The sequence below is a fragment of the Mixophyes fleayi genome, chromosome 6 (genome assembly GCF_038048845.1).
Source record: "Mixophyes fleayi isolate aMixFle1 chromosome 6, aMixFle1.hap1, whole genome shotgun sequence".
Classification (NCBI taxonomy): domain Eukaryota; kingdom Metazoa; phylum Chordata; class Amphibia; order Anura; family Limnodynastidae; genus Mixophyes; species Mixophyes fleayi.
In genome coordinates, this window is record NC_134407.1 from 165493279 (window position 1) to 165517171 (window position 23893).

Consider the following 23893-nt stretch of genomic DNA (forward strand, 5'->3'; position numbering starts at 1 on the left):
TTGGAGTATAATTGTCACCTACATGGACTGGGGGCAGCCATTTTGTGCATCATGCATCATCCATGTGACTAAATGTTACTTGTTGCTATTGAATTGATGCATTATTAGTAATATTTTTCAGCCCACCAAATGACTGTATCCAGTGTGTGTAATATTATATTTTTTGGATGAGTTTTGGAGAACAGTGAGTTGATATTTAGACTGTGAGTAACATACGTACCTTGCCGTATAATTCACATCATTGTTTGCGCTCATTATAATTGGTGTCTGGTTATATAGACTGCTGCCATTATCGTTTCTGTATTATCACCTTTCACTATTAAAGATACACTACATGGCCCTCAGTGTGTGGACACCTGCATGTCACATCCATATGTGCTTGTTGAACATCTCATTCCAAAACAAAGGGCATTTTTATGGAGTTGGTCGTCTATTTGCTGCTATAACAGCCTCCACTCTTTTGGAAAGTCTTTCCACTAGATATTGGATTTGCATCCATTCAGCAACTAGAGCATTAGTGAATTTTGGCGCTATGTTGGTTGATAAGGCCTGGCTCACAGTCGGCTTTACAGTTCATCCCGTTTGGTGGGGTTGAGGACAGGGCCTTGTGTAAGCCAGTCAAGTTCTTCCACACCAAATTCGGGAAATAATTTTTAGATGGACCCCGCTTTGCACACGGGGGCATTGTCATGCTGAAACAGGAAAGGGGCTGTTTCAGCATGTCAGTTGGAAGCACACAATTGTCTAGAATGTCATTGTATGCTGTAGCATTAAGATTTCCTTTCACTGGAACTAAGAGGCCCAGGCTAGACCATGAAAACAGCCCCAGAACATTATTCCTCTTCCACTAAACTTTACAGTTAGCAGCATGCATTTGTAGAAAGCATTCTACTGACATCCCAACCCAGATGTCAACTGCGAGTCCAATGGCGGTGTGCTTTGCACCACTTCAGTTGACGTTTGGCATTGCACATGGTGATCTTAGGATTGTGTGTGTCTGCTCTGCCATTGAAACCCAATCCATGAAGCTCCCAAAGAACAGTTTTTGTGCTGATGCGACTTCTAAAGGCAGTTTGAGCTCGGTAGTGAGTGTTGCAACCAAGGACAGATGATTTTTATATATTATGCGCTTCAGCACTCAGCGGTCCCATTCTGTGAACTTGTGTGTCCTACAGCTTCACTGCTGAGCTGTTATTGCTCCTAGACTTTCTACTTCATAATAACATCACATACAGTTAATCGGGCAGCTCTAGTAGGGAAAACATTTAATGAACTGACTTGTTGGAAAGGTGGCGTCCTGTGACAGTACCACTTTAAAAGTCACTGAGCTTTCAGAACAACCCATTCTATTGTTAATGTTTGACTATGATATTGCATGGCTGTATGCTTATAAATACAATACATAAATAATCAATACTTATGTTTTGTTGAACTTTCTGTATGTTTGCCTAGCCAGGATGATGCTATTAAAAAGTCTACGGCCATAATATATCAATGCTTGTATCCAGAAATCTTAACTTTGCTACCAATGACCATAGATCTCATGTTGCTCAGGTCAGATGTCATTTACAGTCATATTTACTTCCTGTACTGTCATTCACATAGTAATTATAAAGAATGTCTAAAGTATAATTTTTATAACACTTCAAAGGTAATGTTGTGCAGTTATGATTCATTTGTGTTCCTCTAAGTGAGACTGATGTGCTACACTTGAGGCTGTTTGCTTGTACTGAATGATACTACTTGAGAATTAGTCATTGTTGATGAAGTCTACTTCACAATAATTGGGACTGCCCTTCCTCTGCAATGTAATTTGTACAGACTTTATTGTCTCGTATGATGTACCATTGGCATTGGCACTGTAAAAACACCTTCTAACTCTCCCAATTTAAGTGTGGCAGGCCCAATTTGAGGGGAGTGTCCCACTGTCCAAATAGTCGGCACCTTTGTCCCAAGTCCGGGAAAGCTTTGAGGTATACCACTGATGTGCGTGTCAATTCAAGTTGTTTTCTTTTTGGGGGAGGGGAGGGGAGTGGGGGTTGGGGGCAGCGTAGTACTCCTGAAATACTAGGTGCTCCCCTAATGGATGTGCCAACGCCTCCACTGACACTGCATCGTGCGCAACTGGCAGGGCCGTAACTAGGGCTGTGCGATACGGGGCGACTGCCCAGGGCGCAATGCTAAAGGGGGGCGCAATTTAGGAATGTTTTAGGTTAATTTGGTTAAAATTGAGGGCTAGGGGGGGGCGGCATTTGTCTTTCTCGCCCCAGGCGCTAGAATTCTAAGTTACGGCTCTGGCAACTGGGTACCCATATTCCCTTTGTCCCGATTCAGTGTAAGTAGTTATAAAACTCTGATGCTGCTTTGCAGTACAGTGCTCCCTCTTTATTCCACCCGATTAAAACTCAGGGCAAAATTGGCATTATAGTGAAGGTGGTGTTATAAATAGGGTGTCATACAACGGAGTAAATACTAATTAATTAATTAATTAATGTACTTTTGTACAAATAATCCACCTGGTGATAAGTACTGGTGACATTACAAACTATACAGCAGGGAACATTTATGAATCATGATGCCCAGGTAACTATGTAAAAACAAACTGGCATGTTTCTAGTAGAGTTTACACAATGATAGCAGGGTGCTGTAAGATCCTGTCACTTTTCTAGTACATTGTAGATGATGAAAGCAGTCATCTCATATTTTGCAGCACTTTTCTGCACAGTAACCTGTGCATGGGTTCTCGTAAAAGTCTTCCAAAATGTTTTGTTGATGCATATTATAAGTTTCAAGAAGCTTACAGAAGGAAATGCAGCCTTTTGGATGGAGCCTGGCTTACTAAGCACCACGTGCAGTGTACCTCAGTAATAACTGGAGTGCTCAAGCTGTCCCATCCCTTGGCTAACAAATCAAATAGAGGAATATTCTACTAGCGTAAATCATGCATGATGCTTGTAGTTGAGACAAATAATTGCCTCTGCATGATCTACAAATCGAACCATCTGTTCTTGTATACTTTTTGTTATGTAATAACCACAGCTCATTTTGTTTTTAAACAAGTTACATATCCACAAGTAGCCTGTAGGCAAATGTATATTTTCACCCCCAGGAAGCTCTTCTTAAAAAGTGAATCTAATGTTCAATGCTTTTCAGTCTTCTTCAATATGTGTGACTGCATTCCACCTACTTACCAGAAAGTTATCGTCAGCAAAACCACATACTGCATTTCATTTCAGAGTGACACTTGCCTTTGATGACTAACTCACAAATGTGTAACACTTCTGTGCGATGGACGATATTGTCTTCTAAAGAGCAAAACCACATAGCTACCCTGTCGCGCTGCATGACTGCCAGTTTTTTGGTCTACCTCACAATAAGGTTCAAAACATATGAGAGTACAGAGCTTTTTCTATTTGTAAAAATGTACCTATTTATCTACCTGTGCACAGTCACGTCATATGAGAGCCATTGCAGGTATTGTGCACAGGAGAGTCAGACTGATGCGAGTTCCCCTTTATGTAATAATTATAAAAAATATTATCATTTAATTTGAGCTTCAGGGGCCCTTTATTGGTTTTGCAGGTCCCCTGCTGAGGGTGTGTACAGTTAACGCAGCTATGGTATTGTCAATATTCTATGTAGCAGACATTAGCCACCTAATCTGGGAACGCCTTTAAGGAACTGTGTCTATGTACACTGGATCCCAGTAGCACAGTTTACAGGTCAAAATGGTGTACACTTGTAATACCTATAATATTCCTTGACGTCCAAAGGCATTGAATCGTTATTGTTTGCCCACAGCCTCACTGGGAACGTGTATAGTCTGTTTTAGTATTTCTAAGGGGCATGACACTGAAAAAAAGCTTAATTTCTTAACAATAAAAATGAAAATCTCCCTCTAATATTATTAACTGCAAATCAATAGATTGTGATATAAAGTGCAAAACATCTTTTACTAAACTTTGAAAAATAAAGTACATTTAAGCATTATATTTCCTATTTGTAAACCCACAGGTATGTTATTAAATCATGAGCTACTTCTTATGATAAACTTCTTACAGCAGTTTAGACTGATAGGGGGGATTAAAATAGCCGCAAAGTGTCTCGTTTATGGGGGGAATTCCACATTGCGGCTAATTGAATTCCCCCCCATAAAGTCTAGGGGCTAGATTTACTAAGCTGCGGGTTTGAAAAAGTGGGGATGTTGCCTATAGCAACCAATCAGATTCTAGCTTTCATTTATTTAGTACCTTCTACAAAATGACAGCTAGAATCTGATTGGTTGCTATAGGCAACATCCCCACTTTTTTAAACCCGCAGCTTAGTAAATCTAGCCCTAGGTTGGATATACTTCAACAGAACTTCATCCTTTGTCCCCTGGTATCCTAGGATACAGGAGACCCTTTGTTTCAAAGAGGATAGTCTCTTCATTCAGGTGAGTGACTTCATCAATGTGATCTTAATTAATCAGCAATCCCAATTACTTGTTCAGTATTCACAGACTGAGCGCTTCTCCTTACTATACTGTACTAGAAGACCCACAAATATTTTTCTTCCACCACATTAAAATTGCTGCATAGGGAGCAGAAAACGGAAGGTCCAATAAGAAGATGGAATCTCTGTGACTATGGCTTCTTATTGGCCCCCTCACACCCCCACTGCAGCTTCACACAGCAGCTGGGGCTGTGAGATGAATTATGAAGCCCTGAAAAAAAACGGATGCATGGTGGTGAATGAGCTCTGGGCAGGGCAAATTTGTCACCCTACCATGAACTGTTGATTTAATATCTCCTGGTTAAAAAAAATAAAAATAAAAACTAAATCTGAACATACTTTCATATATAACCTGATTACTAAAATGACTCTAGCACTAACCCAAATGAATGCACTGCATGTCAATAGCATCATTTTATATTTTTTGTAATTTTGCAATAGTTGAAAGTTCCCCTCATGTTATAAAGGGTTTTGTGGCTGATGAATGTTATTATTTTCTGTAACCAACCTACATGCTGCATATATCAAAGCTCATCATTCCTCCACTTTTATTTGCGTTAGAAGTGAGTGACATATGGAGAAACCAATGGAATGTCCATCTAATGGAGCCAGGCTGCTTTCAAATTAATTCAATTATCTATCAATTCTGAGGTGTTTTTTTCACACTAGTGAGAGGAGACAGCAATCCATCATGAATCCTCCCACAGGCCACTATTGAAATTATGCCTGGAAGAAAAGAAAACGGGTGAACTCTGAAGTGTCTCAGCAAGGACTGCAGATTACAGCCAGGCCTGGACGGTCTTTCATCCACAGAGCGTAGGCCTGAGCCGAAAAGGCCGTTGCTAGGAAACCCATCCACAGACATGCAGGAAATGTCTGCTCGGAGCAGCTGCATTAAGCCCCCTCACTCCTGCTAGCTTGTCCTCAATGCCTTGAGGGCCATAATCTCCCAGTGAGGGTGTGGGAAGGTTGTGGATCCCTGTGGGAGACAGATAGAGAGGTCAACAGTCCATTTGTTCTGTAACATTTTTGAAAGCATGCAATTTCTGTATTGTTTCCTTGTTAAATTAAATAAATTGCTTAATCTCGAATGCTCACTTATATTGCTCCTAAATTGCGCTGTGTTGTTAGGTTTAAAAACAATAAATGTATAGATTGTTCTGCTTAAAAAAGCTTAATGGTTAGGAGTATAATATATATTGCATTAGAACTGAGCAGATATAACATAACTGTTATTGAGTTACATGTACCAGCTATCAAAAACTTGTTGGGCCTGATTCATCAGGGCACGTAACAGCTGATTTTGAGTGTATCATGCGCAAAATCACTCTGCGCATGGCCAGAATTGGCAGAGACGTCCATGAAGGCAGTCCTGTCCCGTGCGCCTGCGAGCGCAAAGGGCCTTTACTACAGACTACGATTTCGGGGAGTGAACTGGACGGGGAGGGGGCATTTTTACTATAGTGAATTTACAGTAGGGGGCGTGCCAAAATCAAGCACACGCAGCCATGTCTGAATCAAGCTCTGAGTGCCTGAAAGTTACTTGTTCTTCTGCCATATCTCTTGCTCCAGCTAAAGGGCTAGTCTAAGTCTGGATGATGGCAGTCTTGTATACATGCTATAACATGTGTTTGCAATTACAAGCAACTGTAAAAATGTATTTTACGCACTTTTATTTTTTTTACTGTTTTAACATTAATGTCTTTATTATTATCGGGTAACAATAATGCAAGTTTTTTTTTAAATTTCCCTGTGCGTTCTATTGCAAATTTATAATCCCATAGGTATTGGACACATACTGCTGTGTCCGTTGTAGTAGAGCACAGCAGATCTGCCCCCGATATCAAAAACACATGCAGTTTTGAGATCCGTGCCTTGATGAATTCGGGAGGTCGCAAAACCTAAATAAGTGCGTATAGTACGGAACGCGGGTTATGCTCAGAATACGTGCCTTGGTGAATCAGGCCTGTTGTCTCTGCAGAAGCATACAGTGACCTCTCTCTGCCTAACATACTGGTCCCGTTTTCGGCAGGACAGTCCCAATTTGCAGGGACTGTCTTGTGGTCGGCACATTTCTCCTCACTCACGTAAGTTGGGGGATCCTCTGGTTGCCACAGCAGCTCCAGGGTCTATTGCCAGCGGATGGACGCAGCTTAGTGCTTTTGCCCCTTTGACGTGGTCACTCAACTAACATGTGGCAGTCACACACCCTTTTCTGAGGGGGCGTGGTCTTTTCTGATTTAGTATTTACTGGGCGGTATGGTACGTAGGGGGCCTGGGAATAGGGCTTTATTAGCGTTTGATAAACCAGTCACTTAGTTCTGTGATTTCTGCTTTGTTTCCTTTTAAAAGTTATGCTTCCGAACTCCCTCATTTGTGGGGTCAGTAAGGCTTATTTACTAATTGCAAAATATAAGGACCATTTTAATTCTGCACAGTTGGCCCTATACGCCAAGTGCGTACATTGGGACACACCTTTTATTGGTAGCCCCTGTATAAGTTACACCTAAATAGTGCAAAATGCTTCCCTTTGAAAGTTTAGATCTCCACCACCACTAAGAATGGGTAAAAATTAAGTTTTGCAAAACTGCAGCCATCAAGTGAAGTAGGAACATGAACACAATTTATTTAAATATCTCATTTGGCAAAATTGGCTCATTTTATGGATTAGTTACATAAAACTTTATGGATAAATATCTTCCTCACAAATTCCATGTAATTATATCCGTACTATCTATATTTGTCAATTTTAGAATTATTTGGAGTTTGTAGCAATGCACAGACTGTGTTTTACGTTAATTTGGGTGAGAGTTTGTAACAACGAGTGTAAGGACACAAAGAAGTTCTATGGATTTAGAATATTGGGATGAATATCCTTCATTAAATCAGTGGAATTGTTAATAGTATATATGGGTTAGTGGATGTGTTAGCTGTTATAACCTTCTTTGCTACGTGGTGCCATTTGAAGTTGGCAGTATGGTTTATTTAGCAGCTAATTGATTTCAGTGTGGCTTTTTGTTGTTGTGTATAGAGGTTGTGGAACCAGCATGTTTACTACTGTTGGACAGGACTGTGTGTGGTGCAATCCCTGGCACTCACTTCTCACACATACACTTTTCCGTATGCAAAAGGAAGCAAATGTCCTCCAATGGAGTCAGGGAGTGGCTGTTTCTTCTAAACCGGTTTTACCTCTCAAACACAACACATTAAAATGTAGACTCTCCATTACAACCATGAGCTCACACAGTCATTGTCTGGCGCTGCAGCATACTGCTTGATTATCCCATTCTATTTTTGTAATAAACATGACAAATGATGAAAAAATATATATTTTTTAAGTAAAAATAGAGATTGACAATGCTGGACTTTATTAGAAACATATTGTAACACTTGCATGCTTGTTCTGTTTTGTTGTTTAGCTTTTTTTTATGGTAACTTGTGTCTGTCATTGTGAACCAACAAATAAAAAATAAAATAAGCCAGGGTCTATAGTGTTGTGCTCACTTTATTTTTATATTAGTACCTTTCTATTTATATATGGCCTACATCAATTCAGACGCAGCATACCCTTCTGGCAAGGCTTGCTGGAACTTATAGTTCCACAATACTTGGTTGGCCGAAGCTTGTAATAAATATGTAATGGGAAATACTCCATTCTGTTGTAACAACGGGTCAGCTGGAAGAAATCCTTATTTTTAGCTCTTACCGGTACAAATGTCATTTTATGTAGGAGGGTGACATATAGAAACAAAATACCCTTCATGTAAAAATTCTTATATTTCAGTTATAAATAAGGGTCTTGGGCCTGATTTATTAAGGATCTTAACTTGAGAAACTTCTTATCTCAGTCTCCTGGACAAAACCATGTTGCAATGCAAGGGGTGCAAATTAGTATTCTGTTTTGCACATAAGTTAAATACTGACTGTTTTTTCATGTAGCCCACAAATACTTGATAGTTTATTTGTACACTGAAATTTAAAGTTGATATTTGTGTGCTACATGAAAAAATAGTCAGTAATTAACTTATGTGCAAAACAGAATACTAATTTGCACCCCTTGCATTGTAACATGGTTTTGTCCAGGAGACTGAGAAAAGAAGTTTCTCAAGTTAAGATCCTTAATGAATCAGGCCCCTTGTGTCCAAAACTAAGGGTAAAGAACCGAGGCTGGAAAATTGTCACTGGCTACGTATAATGCAATTTTGTTTTCTTATAAATTTCTTATAAATTGATTAAAGATTGTTTATTTCTTCAGATTAGCACAGTGCTACGCAATCAGTGGTTTACAATGTTTGTGAAACTAATCCTCACAGAATGTCATGTCAGCCACTGGACTAGGGTATTGGATGAAATCTAGTCACTAAGGGAAAGGGGATTTTAGAGTAGGGTGACATAGGGTGAAAGAATCTTGTTTTGCACCCTCCATTTGTTTGTTCACTCAGAAGTGGAAAAAGCAGTTTGGTTAAAAATTGAATGAGCCCCAGGCAAAGTAAATACAAGGTGTGAATAGACACATTCACTGCTGTGCATGGTACCGTGACCAGTCAATGACACATGCATGAAGAATGGATATCTCATGTTCTCTAGACCCAGTTTTTCATAGTAGACATATTGAGCACAGGAAAGCTGGTTTACAAAAGTGCAAACAGGCAACCTGGAAGAGCTTTTTAAATTTTGCAAATCTGGCTAATAAACTCGTCAGAGCTTATGTTAAGTTGAATGCAAACTGTGTTTCTGGCATATGATACGCTTTTCTACTTCTGGGTAAGTGCACAGAGCACTAGTGGTGCATAGTGGTGTATGCACATGCCCAGTTGTAAAGAAAGCGTATTATACACCAGAAACGCTATTTGCATTCAGCTTAACATGAGCCCCATAATGTCTGTTATCACTTTAGGACCATCTCCTTCATTCATTTCAACTTTTCTACTAAAATGTGCCTTAATTATTCTTTAAGAATAAGGAGTCATCAGGCCTGTCTTTATTGCATGTGTCATGTTTGTGTGTTTGAAATATTTTATTACATTGGTCAAAATGCACCTAGAAATGTACTTTTCATTTAAAGTACATATGGAAGGGGCAAAAGTTGTCCAATTTAATGTACAAGATGGTTTTCAATGACCCGAACCTCTTAAAATTCAAGTCCTTCTGCAAGGAGGAACACTCAGTGAGACCCCCTGCTAAACATGGAATACCCTACTTAATGCTCCTGCCCCACTCCTTAGATCCCATTTAAATGATCTTGTTTCACAAAATGAAGCCTCGTTTTTACATAAGTGGGGACAGTCATAACCCAGCCCACACTTAGTATTTAATGCCTCCCGATCTGCCCGTCCCCTCCAATCAGAAGAGTGTAATGTTGCACTCCCACAGACTCCATCATCTTGGCTAACAGAACCTCACGCTTCCCTGAAAGAACGGATTTGTAGTGCATTGGTTCTGGATGATTGCAAAAAAATGTCTGATAGCGCATCAGTTGGAAATACCTATTATGCCCCAGGGAGCTGCTATCCACAAAGTAATTCCACTTCTAGGAAGGTTTCAGCGTTCAAATCGGAGTATTATTCATCAAATATGTATGGAGTAATAGCACAATAAAATAGGTATATAAATGGTCATATCCAATTGTGATAATGAATCTCTAAATAACAATGAATCTCTGATTAAAATTACTTTACATATCATAATAATACCTTATTCACATGCATTGGTTCCTGATGTCACAAAATAGCTTTTACACTACACTTTTGTAAATTATCCATATTTGCACACTCTACCAGAATATCCGGGAGACTCTCGAATTGCAGGTACGTGTCCTGGAACTCCAGGAGAGCAAGTCATATTCCGCATCCTGCCCATTTGAAGTGGGCAGGATGTGGGCTTCTATGACGCGATTGGCATCATTTTGGACTCGCCTCCATAGTAAAAATGACACTATTGCAACATTTTGTTTGCACATGTAGTTCATCCCCCTCTGGGATCTCCCAGAGAGGAGGAAAGAAAAGTTGGTAAATATGACATTACTTTTAGAATGCATATTTTTGTTGAAATATCAGAACATGATCTTTGGTGCCTGCCAAGGCTAAATCGAAAACAATTGTTTGGCATATTTTGTCACTGCATCCAAGCTTAACACACATTACTGATCACCGTGCTACAGAAAAATATTGGTTTACCTAGCAGTGCTTGTAGTGGGATGGTAGGTGCCGTTATGACACACCGGCACTTCTCCGCCCCACTTCTTCACAAGCAGCCAAGGTCGGCAGTAAGCAGGGTAATCAAGGTGGGGCGGTACCATGCCAAAGAGGCGCTCCGCCTGCCTTCCCCGCTTGTCCTGCAGTGCTGCATCCGGCAGCTCCCTGCTCCTCTCTGCCCTATTCTCGCTGACTGTCGGGACGTGATGATGTCATGCCCGACAGTCAGCGAGAATGGAGTAGGGAGCAGAGAGAAGCCAGAGAGAGAGAGTAAGTAGAAAAAGAAGTAGAGAGAAGAAAGAAGGTCATAGAAAGGAGAGAGACAGAGTGATGAATGAGAACATAGGGTAATGATGGAGGTGGCACAGGGTGATGAAGGAGGGCACAGTGAGTTGCCACCTGTAAAATCCCTTCTAATTCAGGTATACAATACTCTCTGGAGAATTGATCTGAGACACACACAGTTGTCTGGAATAATCAGTTCTGTTTTACTGAAACTGGTATACTAATATTTATACAGAAAACATAGCATACCCTCTTGTGCTTACATAGTATAATAATTAACACAATTCTTTACATTGTAGTTATGACCATCAATCAAATGTACAAAGACATCTGTAAATCTTTCTCTCCAGACTTGTCTTGTGCTCTTGTCTCTCTATCTTATCTCTATAAATGAGTTATTTCTTGGGGTTTCAAAGTAAACCCTCTCACCCTTGACACACAGGTCGTTAATCTAATTGGGACTCCTTTAGCTATGAAGATCTGTACCTTAATCATTTTTAACTAATTGGCTTCTAGATTAACTATTTCTATGCAACCTATACATTGCTTAATTAAAAGATCATAACTTATTTTACAATATTGAGGGGGCACTGTGTGATGATGCGGGCGCAGGGTTATGGGGGGGGGGCACAGTGTCATAAATGAGGGCACAGTGTGATATGGGGACATAGTGTGATGAATAAGGAGGCACAGTGTGATGAATGAGGAGGCACAGTGTGATGGAAGGGGCACAGTATGATATGGAGGAGGCACAGTGTAATGGAGGGGGTACAGTGTGATAAATGAGAGCACAGGGTGATGAATGATGGCACAATGTAATGAATGAGGGTACAGTATGTTAGAAGGGGCACAGTGTGATGAAGTAGGGTGCACAGTGGGATGATGGAGCAGGGTGCACAGTGTGATGATGGAGGAGGGTGCACAGTGTGATGATGGAGGAGGGTGCACAGTGTGATGATGGAGGAGGGGCACAGTGGGATGATGGAGCAGGGTGCACAGTGTGATGATGGAGGAGGGTGCACATTGGGATGAAGGAGGAGGGTGCCCAGTGTGATGATGGAGGAGGGTGCACATTGGGATGATGGAGGAGGGTGCACAGTGTGATGATGGAGGAGGGTGCACAGTGTCATGATGGATTGGACAGTTTGATCAAGGAAGGTGCAGTGTGATGATGGAGGGGCAAAAGTGTGAATTAACTAGTAAAAGGGAATAATAGGAGCAGGAACAGGGATAGATAGAGAGGATCAAGGAGTAAGGGAAGAGCGAGAGAAGCAGGAAGTGAGGCACAGGGGAGAGCAGGTAGGGAGGGATAGAGGGGGGATACCTGCATTGAAGATAGGGGCACATAGGAACATAGAAAGGAAACAGATAAAGGGTAACATGGAAGATATTTTGGATCGTTTTATTATAATATGGAGATATGAGGGAAAATGTAACAACACAAAGGAGACATAAGAGAGGGACACAGAGGAAATGTAATTTGACACAGAAGGAGTGGGGGACACAGGATGGATAGTCTTGCATCATTTAATGTTTTAAATTATACTATATAATGTTATAATGCAGCTAAAATTAATTTCACTATCAAAATCCCTAAACCTTCGGGGGACCTAGGTGGTCCCCGGCTGTTCATTTCAAAGTGAAAGTTCCATACCAGCATTTCTAAATTTCCACTTCGACCACTGGTATCTAGTAAAATACATACAATCCTGTGCAGGTAAAGAGTAACATTTGCCTGTACAGAAAGGAGGCAGCTTTTTTGTGGGCTTAGAAATCACTTACGAGAAAGAATCTTGTCAATTCATTAGCGACCAACGTCATTACGGAGGCATGAGGGTATTACTGTCAGCTAAGCTGCATTATCACTGTAAATTCTATTGAATGGTTTGGGTCAGCACCCGTGAAGTTGTACTTGACACAGCTGCGGGCTGCCTATGCGCGGACTGTGTGGCCGCGTTGTTCACTTAGACAGCATTTGCCCTACGATTCTCCCGTATCCGACTAGAGCCCTATAAGACCAATATTGGGTTGGTGAAATTAAAGACTTGGGAGGTGCGGAGAAGTGACATCAGTCCTCATAATCTCCTAAACACAATAGTAGATTGAGGAAAATATCTAAATTAACTTCAATGTGCTGCCAGGTTTATGTGCTCAGAACCTGCAGAGTAGTACTACCACTTCCTCAATTCACTAGCGAATACTACTTCCTTGTTAATTTCGGGGATTATCACCAGTAGTAACCCCATTAATATATAGGGATAGGTCATGGGCCAGTGCTGCGTGGTTGCCGCCCAGGCTAAAATTTGCTAGCCAGCCCCTGAAAGTGGCTATAGCTTCTTATTTTTAAGTACCATGCTGGTGTCTAGTATACAAAGCAGAGCCCATTCTGGTGGCAAAACTGGTCCAATATGGTTAGCTAGTATACAAAGCAGAATACATTCTAGTGAATAGTTTACAAAGCAGGGACCATTCTGGCGGTAATTGTACAATGTAGGGCATTTTGTGGTGGCTATTGTACAAACATAACTAGTCTTGTGGCTAGTATATACAGAAGACCTTTTAATCTGATGACTTGAATACAGCAGACCTCCAGTTTGTATGATATATTGCATCACTGCAATCTGGCGGCTAGTGTTGCAGACCTCTAATCTTACAGCTGTTATATAAAGCTAACTTTCAATCTGGTAGCTAGTGTCTAACAGACCTCTAATCTACAGGCTAGTGTGTAGTATACATTTAATATGGTGGTTAGTGTAATAGCAGACCTCCAATATGGTGACTAGTGTATTGCAAACCTCTAATCTGTTGGTTAGTGTATAAGCCTCTTGTCTGGTGGCAAATGTTTAGCAGACAGCTAAGCATTTGGCTAGTATGTAGCAGACCTCTAATATGGTGGCTAGTTTAATAGCAGACCTCTAATCTGGTGACTAGTGTGTATATCTGGCCCTCTCCCCCGTGATGTAATAACCATTCCTCACTGCAAGGTGTCATTAACATTTGGCAGACAGCTGCCGGTGTCTCTGATTTGTTAATATTACCAAGACAGTGTACTCCTACATCCAGTAGGAGTCCACCGTATAATCAAATTTTACTAATTTTATTTTCAATCCATCTGGCTCATGTTTGTTGTTCATCCAGCTCGGGAACAGCTGAATAAAACATCTGAGATCATTTCTATAAATCATTTTCTGGCACAGATAGTAGCAGTTCAGGTTTGAACAGAAGAGGGACATAGGTCTCTAGGGAAACATTATACTGGTGACTTGGCAGTAATACAGGAAACCAGAGGGAAGTTGTTGGAGGCATAGTCAAACAGATGTCTTATAGGTCACTAAAGATATTTCCGGGGGGGAAAGCCACGATTTCCTGACAGTGTGCTGGACACGAGCTGATATGTCTTGAAATGTCAAGATTTGTTTAACCCTTTTCCAAAGCCACCAATATGCTAATATATATAATTTTGTTATCATTTTAGTCTACTAAGAATTTTGTAAGTTTTCATGCCATACCAAATGTGCTTGTCTGATCAGAGGATTCAGTTCAGTGTTCATAATTATTAGTAAATAAGTTTTTATTTGAATGATTTTAGCATACCTAGAATTATAATATTGTGTTATTATATAGATTTCGTGGCACTATTCCACAAAAACAGTTACATATATACACTATATGGACAAAATTATTTGGCCACACCTGTTGCTTCTTGAATTGAGGTGTTTCAATCAGACCCATTGCCAGAAGTGTATGAAATCAAGCACCTAGCTATGCAGTCTCCATTTGCAAGTCTTTGTGATACAAAATGGGTCGTTCTGAAGAACTCAGTGACTTCAAGCGTGGTACTGTGATAGGATGCCACCTTTACAATAAGACGGTTCGTGAAATTTCATCCCTGCTGGATATTCCACGGTCCACTGTAAGTGATATTATTAGAAAGTGGAAGCATTTGGGAACAACAGCAACTCAGCCACGAAGCGGAAGACGATGTAAAATCATAGAGCGGGGTCAACAACTGCTAAGGCGCATGGTGTGTATAAGTCCCAACACTTTGCCGATTCCATAGCTGAAGAGTTTCCTAACTTCCACTGGCATTAATGTAAGCACTAAAACTGTGCAGCGGGAGGTTAATGGAATTGGTTTCCATGGCCAAGCAGCTGCATGGAAGCCTCACATCACCAAGACCAATGCCAAGTATCGAATGGAGTGGTGTAAAACACACCGACATTGGACTGTGGAGCAGTGGAAATGTGTTCTGTGGGTTTGGCGGATGCCGGGAGAATGTTACTTGCCTAACTGTATTATGCCAACTGTGAAGTTTGGTGGAGGAGAGATAATGGTATGGGGCCATTTTTCAGGGTTTGGGCTAGGCCCCTTATCTCCAGTGAAGGGTAGTCTTAATCATTCAGCATACCAAGTCATTTTGGACAATGCAATGCTTCCAACTTTGTGGCAGCAGTTTGAGGAAGGACCTTTTCTATTCCAAAATGTCTGTGCCCCAGTGCACAAAGCAAGGACTACGAAGACATGGTTTGGAAGAACTTGACTGGCCCACACAGATCCCTGAACACCTTTAGGATGACCTGGAACAGAGATTGCGAGCCAGGCCTTCTTGTCCAACATCAGTGCCTGACCTCTACAGAATGAATGGGCACAAATTCCCTTAGAAACACTCCAACATCTTGTGAAAAGCATTCAAAGTATAGTTGAAGCTGTTATCGCTGCAAAGGGGGACAAACTCCATAATAAAATATATGTATTTGAATACAATGTTATTACAGTCCCTGTTGGTGTAATGGTCAAGCCTCCAAATACTTTTGTCTATATAGTGTATATCCTATTGACGTTTTGGTTTGTTTACGGCTACAGATACACTGCCAATAAAATACTGTATTTAAGTTGTGTTTCTAATGCAAGTTAAGCACAATAGCAATGAAAATAAAAAATATTGGAAAAATATTTATTTGCGTTTTACGTGCATTTAACATGTTACTTTTAAAAAATCTTCTTGTTACATTTCAGTGTGTCTGATGCGCATCAACGCAGTTGAAATCTTAAATTCATCTCAATAGGAGTGCATTGTACACGCAATGAGATGCTTTAGGAAATGTTTATCTATATGTTTGGTTTGATGAACTCCAAGTTTTGTCATAGACACTTATTTGATAAATGCAGACTGGCCGCACTTAAAAGTAAAAGTATATAAATGCACATTAAACTCATTTACCACATATAATGTAGCCTAACCGCGTTATTGCACTTTTTAGCCTTGTTTACTTGTTTATAAAAGTTAGTAAGGAAACTCACGTGCATCAATAATTTAAATTAGGAGAGGTATGAAAAGATGAAAACATAGAAAATAAATTACTATTAAGTACTTTGTTTGTTTACATAGGGCTATGACTACAATATTTATACCCATTTTCCATCTTTGGTATGAGAACACTGTCTAGCAGCAGTCTTTCACTTGTCTGTATTAGTGTCCGCCTTTAGATAACTTTACAGCTTTTACTAAAATACAGTGCTTTATCATGCTGTATTCTGTCTGTGCTTTTTAGTAAAGCCTATATATCATCCTCTTAGAGTTACTTATGGCTATGGTGACTGTATATGGCACAGATCTGCTCTGTGGTTAAAGGTGTATCTAATGCACAGAGTAATCAACAAAAAATACACCACTTTCTATAGATGATATAAAGCAATGTATTTAGCAAAGTTGCAGATGGTCAGTTAAAAGCCATTAAATGACTAGTTTACTTTGACTACACAGGCATGTCCTTAGACAGAAGAACATTCTTTCCTTACTAGCAATGTTAGAAACTCTCTACTACAGAGTGTATCTAACAAAGTAATAAATATAGACAAAGGGTATTATTGCCATCAATTGTTCTTTTGGTCAGTAATATACACTAGCTTTTAAAAAAAGTCTACAAAAGTGTAAACCTCTTTCACATTACAGCTGCCTAAAGGTTGACAAGACCACTAAAGGGGATGTACCCCCTACTTAATATTAGAGGTGACCCAACACTCAGTAACACAGACAATAAGTCAACCCTGTTCTCCCGCTTATGTTCCAGATTCTTTAAAACAGCTAAAAGAAAAATATATACATTAATCAGAAGTCAAGGAAAATAAAAGTTAAATGTTTCAAACTATTGAAGGTAAACCAATATACGCAGGATCTTTAAAATCTGGGGTTCCGCACTTGGATTCCCATTGGTCCAAGTTACATATATGTGAAATGTCTCTTTCTGGTTATTTGGGAAGTGCCTTTGTGATATTCTCTTTTATTGTAATCTCACTACTGTTCCTTGTTTATGTACTGCTAAGAAATGTTGTGGATAGTACACAAAACAGCCTTTACATACGTCTTCTGTCTCATTTTACAGTTTGCACTGGAACAGATATGAAGCTGCTTCATCCTTTCAGCCATGATAATCATTATAAGACTATGCTCACTCTTTATAAGGACTGTCAGGTGGTCCAGGGGAATCTAGAGATCACCTACCTGGGGGAGGACAATGACGTATCTTTCTTAAAGGTGAGTTTTACTACCAATTATTTATGTTATCCAATTCTTAGGGGCTCCTAGCAATTAGAAATGAATTATTACTTGTTTAAAACTCACATTCCCTGAAAGAACTTCCCTGGGGATTAGAACAAGAATATTCCTTAGAAATTGCTTGATTGTGTCATGTTTATTTTTTTTATGTAATGCCTATATACAATGTATATCCTGTCGGTGTTACTGTTGCTATTGCCAGTTGTTTGTCTTTTAGTCTGTACTAAAAGCTTATTCGTAGAAAGCAATTCACGTAGCAGTGACATTTATGATCAGATACTGTGCCAAGATGTTCACATGAATTATAAATGTCTCTGGGACATCACAGGCAATAAGAAATAAACTCTCCATTTATCATGTCACCTGCTATCTATATCTGAGTCGGGTATACTAGTCTATATTGCCAATCATATGACTGATCAATATGTCCTAGACACAGCCTAACACATGCAGAGTGTGTGTGAGTGTTGTGTGCCAGGCAGGATCTGGCAAAGTAACATGAGAGTGCAGTATGGTCATGATTAAAAGACTTGTCCAGTAAATCGCTAGCAAGCCCTCATCATGACGTAATAAAGTTCTGATACAGACTGAGAAAAGCCACAAACTACATAAGCCATCACAAGCCCTGCAATCATAAGGGACATTTGCCTTAGATATATTTGTCCAAAGCTTATAGATTGTAAGCTTTTGAGCAGGGTTCTCTTACCTCTCTGTCTGTATGTATTATCCAGTATTGTTTTATTAATGTTTGTTCCCAATTGTAAAGCGCTACGGAATTTGCTGGCGCTATATAAATAAATGTTGATGATGATGATGAAAGCTTATATGTGTTGCTATATAATGTCTAAGTGGAGGTGAGTATTACGTTCATGCAAAGTTCATGAGAGACATACATAAACATATAGTGAACCTCATTTAGAGTTGGACGCATTTGAGCACTGAACATATGTAGAAAAGGATGTATACAAAAATAATTGTACTTAGGTGTCTATGTTGAGTCCAACTCAAAAACAGTAGTATTTGCCCCAGGTGTTCAAGTGTGTATACTTAACGACTAACAATAGAGTAGAGGTGCGGCTTTCCAATGTTAGTAGTAAATACTAAAGTCACGTTACCCAATTTGTACACAATATAATAATGTAATGTGTAAATATAATTAAATGAGGAGTGTTGCCTAAACTGGGAATGCTTTATGGATTCACTGGTAGTATAGACTGGGGGTACCAAAAGCAGCTTGGTGCACCACCACTTCTAAACTATGCAATTAGAGGATACAAACCACACACTTGTGTTCATTATTTGGTATACTAATAAAATGTTTACCACTAGAATATCACAGATGCGCTGTTACTGATGTGTTATTTACAAGTATAATGTTACAGGTGCATTGATATTGATGTGTTGTTTACAGATAAAATGTTACAGAAGCACTGATACTGGTATGTTGTTTGCTGGTGTAATGTTACAGGTGCACTGATACTGATGTGTTGTTTACAGGTAGAATGTCACAGGTGCACTGATACTGATGTGTTGTTTACAGGTAGAATGTCACAGGTCCACTGATACTGATGTGTTGTTTACAGGTAGAATGTCACAGGTGCACTGATACTGATGTGTTGTTTACAGGTAGAATGTCACAGGTGCACTGATACTGATGTGTTGTTTACAAGTATAATGTCACAGGTGCACTGATACTGATGTGTTCTTTACATGTAGAATGTCACAGGTGCACTGATACTGATGTGTGTATTGTTTACAGGTATAATGTTACAGGTGCACTGATACTAATGTGTTGTTTACAGGTAAAATGTTATAGGTGCACTTATACTGATGTGTTGTTTACAAGTATAATGTCACAGGTGCACTGATACTGATGTGTTCTTTACATGTAGAATGTCACAGGTGCACTGATACTGATGTGTGTATTGTTTACAGGTATAATGTTACAGGTGCACTGATACTAATGTGTTGTTTACAGGTAAAATGTTATAGGTGCACTGATACTGATGTGTTGTTTACAGGTAGAATGTCACAGGTGCACTGATACTGATGTGTTGTTTACAAGTATAATGTCACAGGTGCACTGATACTGATGTGTTCTTTACATGTAGAATGTCACAGGTGCACTGATACTGATGTGTGTATTGTTTACAGGTATAATGTTACAGGTGCACTGATACTAATGTGTTGTTTACAGGTAAAATGTTATAGGTGCACTTATACTGATGTGTTGTTTACAAGTATAATGTCACAGGTGCACTGATACTGATGTGTTCTTTACATGTAGAATGTCACAGGTGCACTGATACTGATGTGTGTATTGTTTACAGGTATAATGTTACAGGTGCACTGATACTAATGTGTTGTTTACAGGTAAAATGTTATAGGTGCACTGATACTTGAATGTTGTTTGCTGGTGTAATGTTACAGGTGCACTGTTACTGATGTGTTGTTTACATGTAGAATGTCACAGGTGCACTGATACTGATGTGTTGTTTACAGGTAGAATGTTACAGGTGCACTGATACTTGAATGTTGTTTGCTGGTGTAATGTTACAGGTGCACTGTTACTGATGTGTTGTTTACAGGTAGAATGTTACAGGTGCACTGATACTGATGTGTTGTTTACAGGTAAAATGTTATAGGTGCGCTGATACTGGAATATTGTTTGCTGGTGTAATGTTACAGGTGCACTGATACTGATGTGTTGTTTACATGTAGAATGTTACAGGTGCACTGATACTGATGTGTTGTTTACAGGTAGAATGTCACAGGTGCACTGATACTGATGTGTTGTTTACAAGTATAATGTCACAGGTGCACTGATACTGATGTGTTGTTTACAGGTAGAATGTCACAGGTCCACTGATACTGATGTGTTGTTTACATGTAGAATGTCACAGGTGCACTGATACTGATGTGTGTATTGCTTACAGGTATAATGTTACAGGTGCACTGATACTGATGTGTTGTTTACAGGTAAAATGTTATAGGTGCACTGATACTGGAATATTGTTTGCTGATGTAATGTTACAGGTGCACTGATACCAATGTGTTGTTTACAGGTAGAATGTTACAGGTGCACTGATACTTGAATGTTGTTTGCTGGTGTAATGTTACAGGTGCACTGCTACTGATGTGTTGTTTACAGGTAGAATGTTACAGATGCACTGATACTGATGTGTTGTTTACAGGTAGAATGTTACAGGTGCACTGATACTTGAATGTTGTTTGCTGGTGTAATGTTACAGGTGCACTGTTACTGATGTGTTGTTTACAGGTAGAATGTTACAGGTGCACTGATACTGATGTGTTGTTTACAGGTAAAATGTTATAGGTGCACTGATACTGGAATATTGTTTGCTGGTGTAATGTTACAGGTGCACTGATACTGATGTGTTGTTTACATGTAGAATGTTACAGGTGCACTGATACCGATGTGTTGTTTACAGGTAGAATGTCACAGGTGCACTGATACTGATGTGTTGTTTACAAGTATAATGTCACAGGTGCACTGATACTAATGTGTTGTTTACAGGTAGAATGTCACAGGTCCACTGATACTGATGTGTTGTTTACATGTAGAATGTCACAGGTGCACTGGTACTGATGTGTGTATTGCTTACAGGTATAATGTTACAGGTGCACTGATACTGATGTGTTGTTTACAGGTAAAATGTTATAGGTGCACTGATACTGGAATATTGTTTGCTGATGTAATGTTACAGGTGCACTGATACCAATGTGTTGTTTACAGGTAGAATGTTACAGGTGCACTGATACTTGAATGTTGTTTGCTGGTGTAATGTTACAGGTGCACTGCTACTGATGTGTTGTTTACAGGTAGAATGTTACAGGTGCACTGATACTGATGTGTTGTTTACAGGTAGAATGTTACAGGTGCACTGATACTGATGTGTTGTGTACAGGTAAAATGTTATAGGTGCACTGAGACTGGAATATTGTTTGATGGTGTAATGTTACAGGTGCACTGATACTGATGTGTTGTTTACATGTAGAATGTCACAGGTACACTGATACTGATGTGTTGCTTACAGGTAGAATGTTACAGGTGCACTTATACTGATGTGTTGTTTACAGATAGAATGTTACAGGTGCACTGATACTGATGTGTTGTTTACAGGTAAAATGTTATAGGTGCACTGATACTGGAATATTGTTTGCTGGTGTAATGTTACAGGTGCACTGATACTGATGTGTTGTTTACATGTAGAATGTTACAGGTGCACTGATACTGATGTGTTGTTTACAGGTAGAATGTCACAGGTGCACTGATACCGATGTGTTGTTTACAGGTAGAATGTCACAGGTGCACTGATACTGATGTGTTGTTTACAAGTATAATGTCACAGGTGCACTGATACTGATGTGTTGTTTACAGGTAGAATGTCACAGGTCCACTGATACTGATGTGTTGTTTACATGTAGAATGTCACAGGTGCACTGATACTGATGTGTGTATTGCTTACAGGTATAATGTTACAGGTGCACTGATACTGATGTGTTGTTTACAGGTAAAATGTTATAGGTGCACTGATACTGGAATATTGTTTGCTGATGTAATGTTACAGGTGCACTGATACTGATGTGTTGTTTACAGGTAGAATGTTACAGGTGCACTTATACTGATGTGTTGTTTACAGGTAGAATGTTACAGGTGCACTGATACTGATGTGTTGTTTACAGGTAAAATGTTATAGGTGCACTGATACTGGAATATTGTTTGCTGGTGTAATGTTACAGGTGCACTGATACTGATGTGTTGTTTACATGTAGAATGTTACAGGTGCACTGATACTGATGTGTTGTTTACAGGTAGAATGTCACAGATGCACTGATACCGATGTGTTGTTTACAGGTAGAATGTCACAGGTGCACTGATACTGATGTGTTGTTTACAAGTATAATGTCACAGGTGCACTGATACTGATGTGTTGTTTACAGGTAGAATGTCACAGGTCCACTGATACTGATGTGTTGTTTACATGTAGAATGTCACAGGTGCACTGATACTGATGTGTGTATTGCTTACAGGTATAATGTTACAGGTGCACTGATACTGATGTGTTGTTTACAGGTAAAATGTTATAGGTGCACTGATACTGGAATATTGTTTGCTGATGTAATGTTACAGGTGCACTGATACCAATGTGTTGTTTACAGGTAGAATGTTACAGGTGCACTGATACTTGAATGTTGTTTGCTGGTGTAATGTTACAGGTGCACTGCTACTGATGTGTTGTTTACAGGTAGAATGTTACAGGTGCACTGATACTGATGTGTTGTTTACAGGTAGAATGTAACAGGTGCACTGATACTGATGTGTTGTGTACAGGTAAAATGTTATAGGTGCACTGAGACTGGAATATTGTTTGATGGTGTAATGTTACAGGTGCACTGATACTGATGTGTTGTTTACATGTAGAATGTCACAGGTACACTGATACTGATGTGTTGTTTACAGGTAGAATGTTACAGGTGCACTGATACTGATGTGTTGTTTACAGGTAGAATGTCACAGGTCCACTGATACTGATGTGTTGTTTACAGGTAGAATGTCACAGGTGCACTGATACTGATGTGTTGTTTACAGGTAGAATGTCATAGGTGCACTAATACTGATGTGTTATTTACAAGTATAATGTTACAGGTGCATTGATATTGATGTGTTGTTTACAGATAAAATGTTACAGAAGCACTGATACTGGTATGTTGTTTGCTGGTGTAATGTTACAGGTGCACTGATACTGATGTGTTGTTTACAGGTAGAATGTCACAGGTGCACTGATACTGATGTGTTGTTTACAAGTATAATGTCACAGGTGCACTGATACTGATGTGTTCTTTACATGTAGAATGTCACAGGTGCACTGATACTGATGTGTGTATTGTTTACAGGTATAATGTTACAGGTGCACTGATACTAATGTGTTGTTTACAGGTAAAATGTTATAGGTGCACTGATACTTGAATGTTGTTTGCTGGTGTAATGTTACAGGTGCACTGATACTGATGTGTTCTTTACATGTAGAATGTCACAGGTGCACTGATACTGATGTGTGTATTGTTTACAGGTATAATGTTACAGGTGCACTGATACTAATGTGTTGTTTACAGGTAAAATGTTATAGGTGCACTTATACTGATGTGTTGTTTACAAGTATAATGTCACAGGTGCACTGATACTGATGTGTTGTTTACAGGTAGAATGTTACAGGTGCACTGATAATGATGTGTTGTTTACAGGTATAATGTTACAGGTGCACTGATACTGATGTGTTGTTTACAGGTAAAATGTTATAGGTGCACTGATACTGGAATATTGTTTGCTGGTGTAATGTTA

The 23893-nt window shown here is 39.5% G+C and overlaps 1 protein-coding gene across 2 annotated transcripts in view; it reads left to right on the forward strand.

Moving 5' to 3' along the window:
• The window catches only part of ERBB2 (erb-b2 receptor tyrosine kinase 2), an 80913-nt gene that overhangs the window by 14157 nt on the left and 42863 nt on the right, over positions 1–23893 (forward strand). For both annotated transcript variants that reach the window (XM_075177079.1, XM_075177078.1), the window contains exon 2: positions 17357–17508. In XM_075177079.1, the coding sequence (XP_075033180.1) occupies positions 17357–17508 (152 nt within the window). The remainder of the gene's footprint in view (positions 1–17356; positions 17509–23893) is intronic.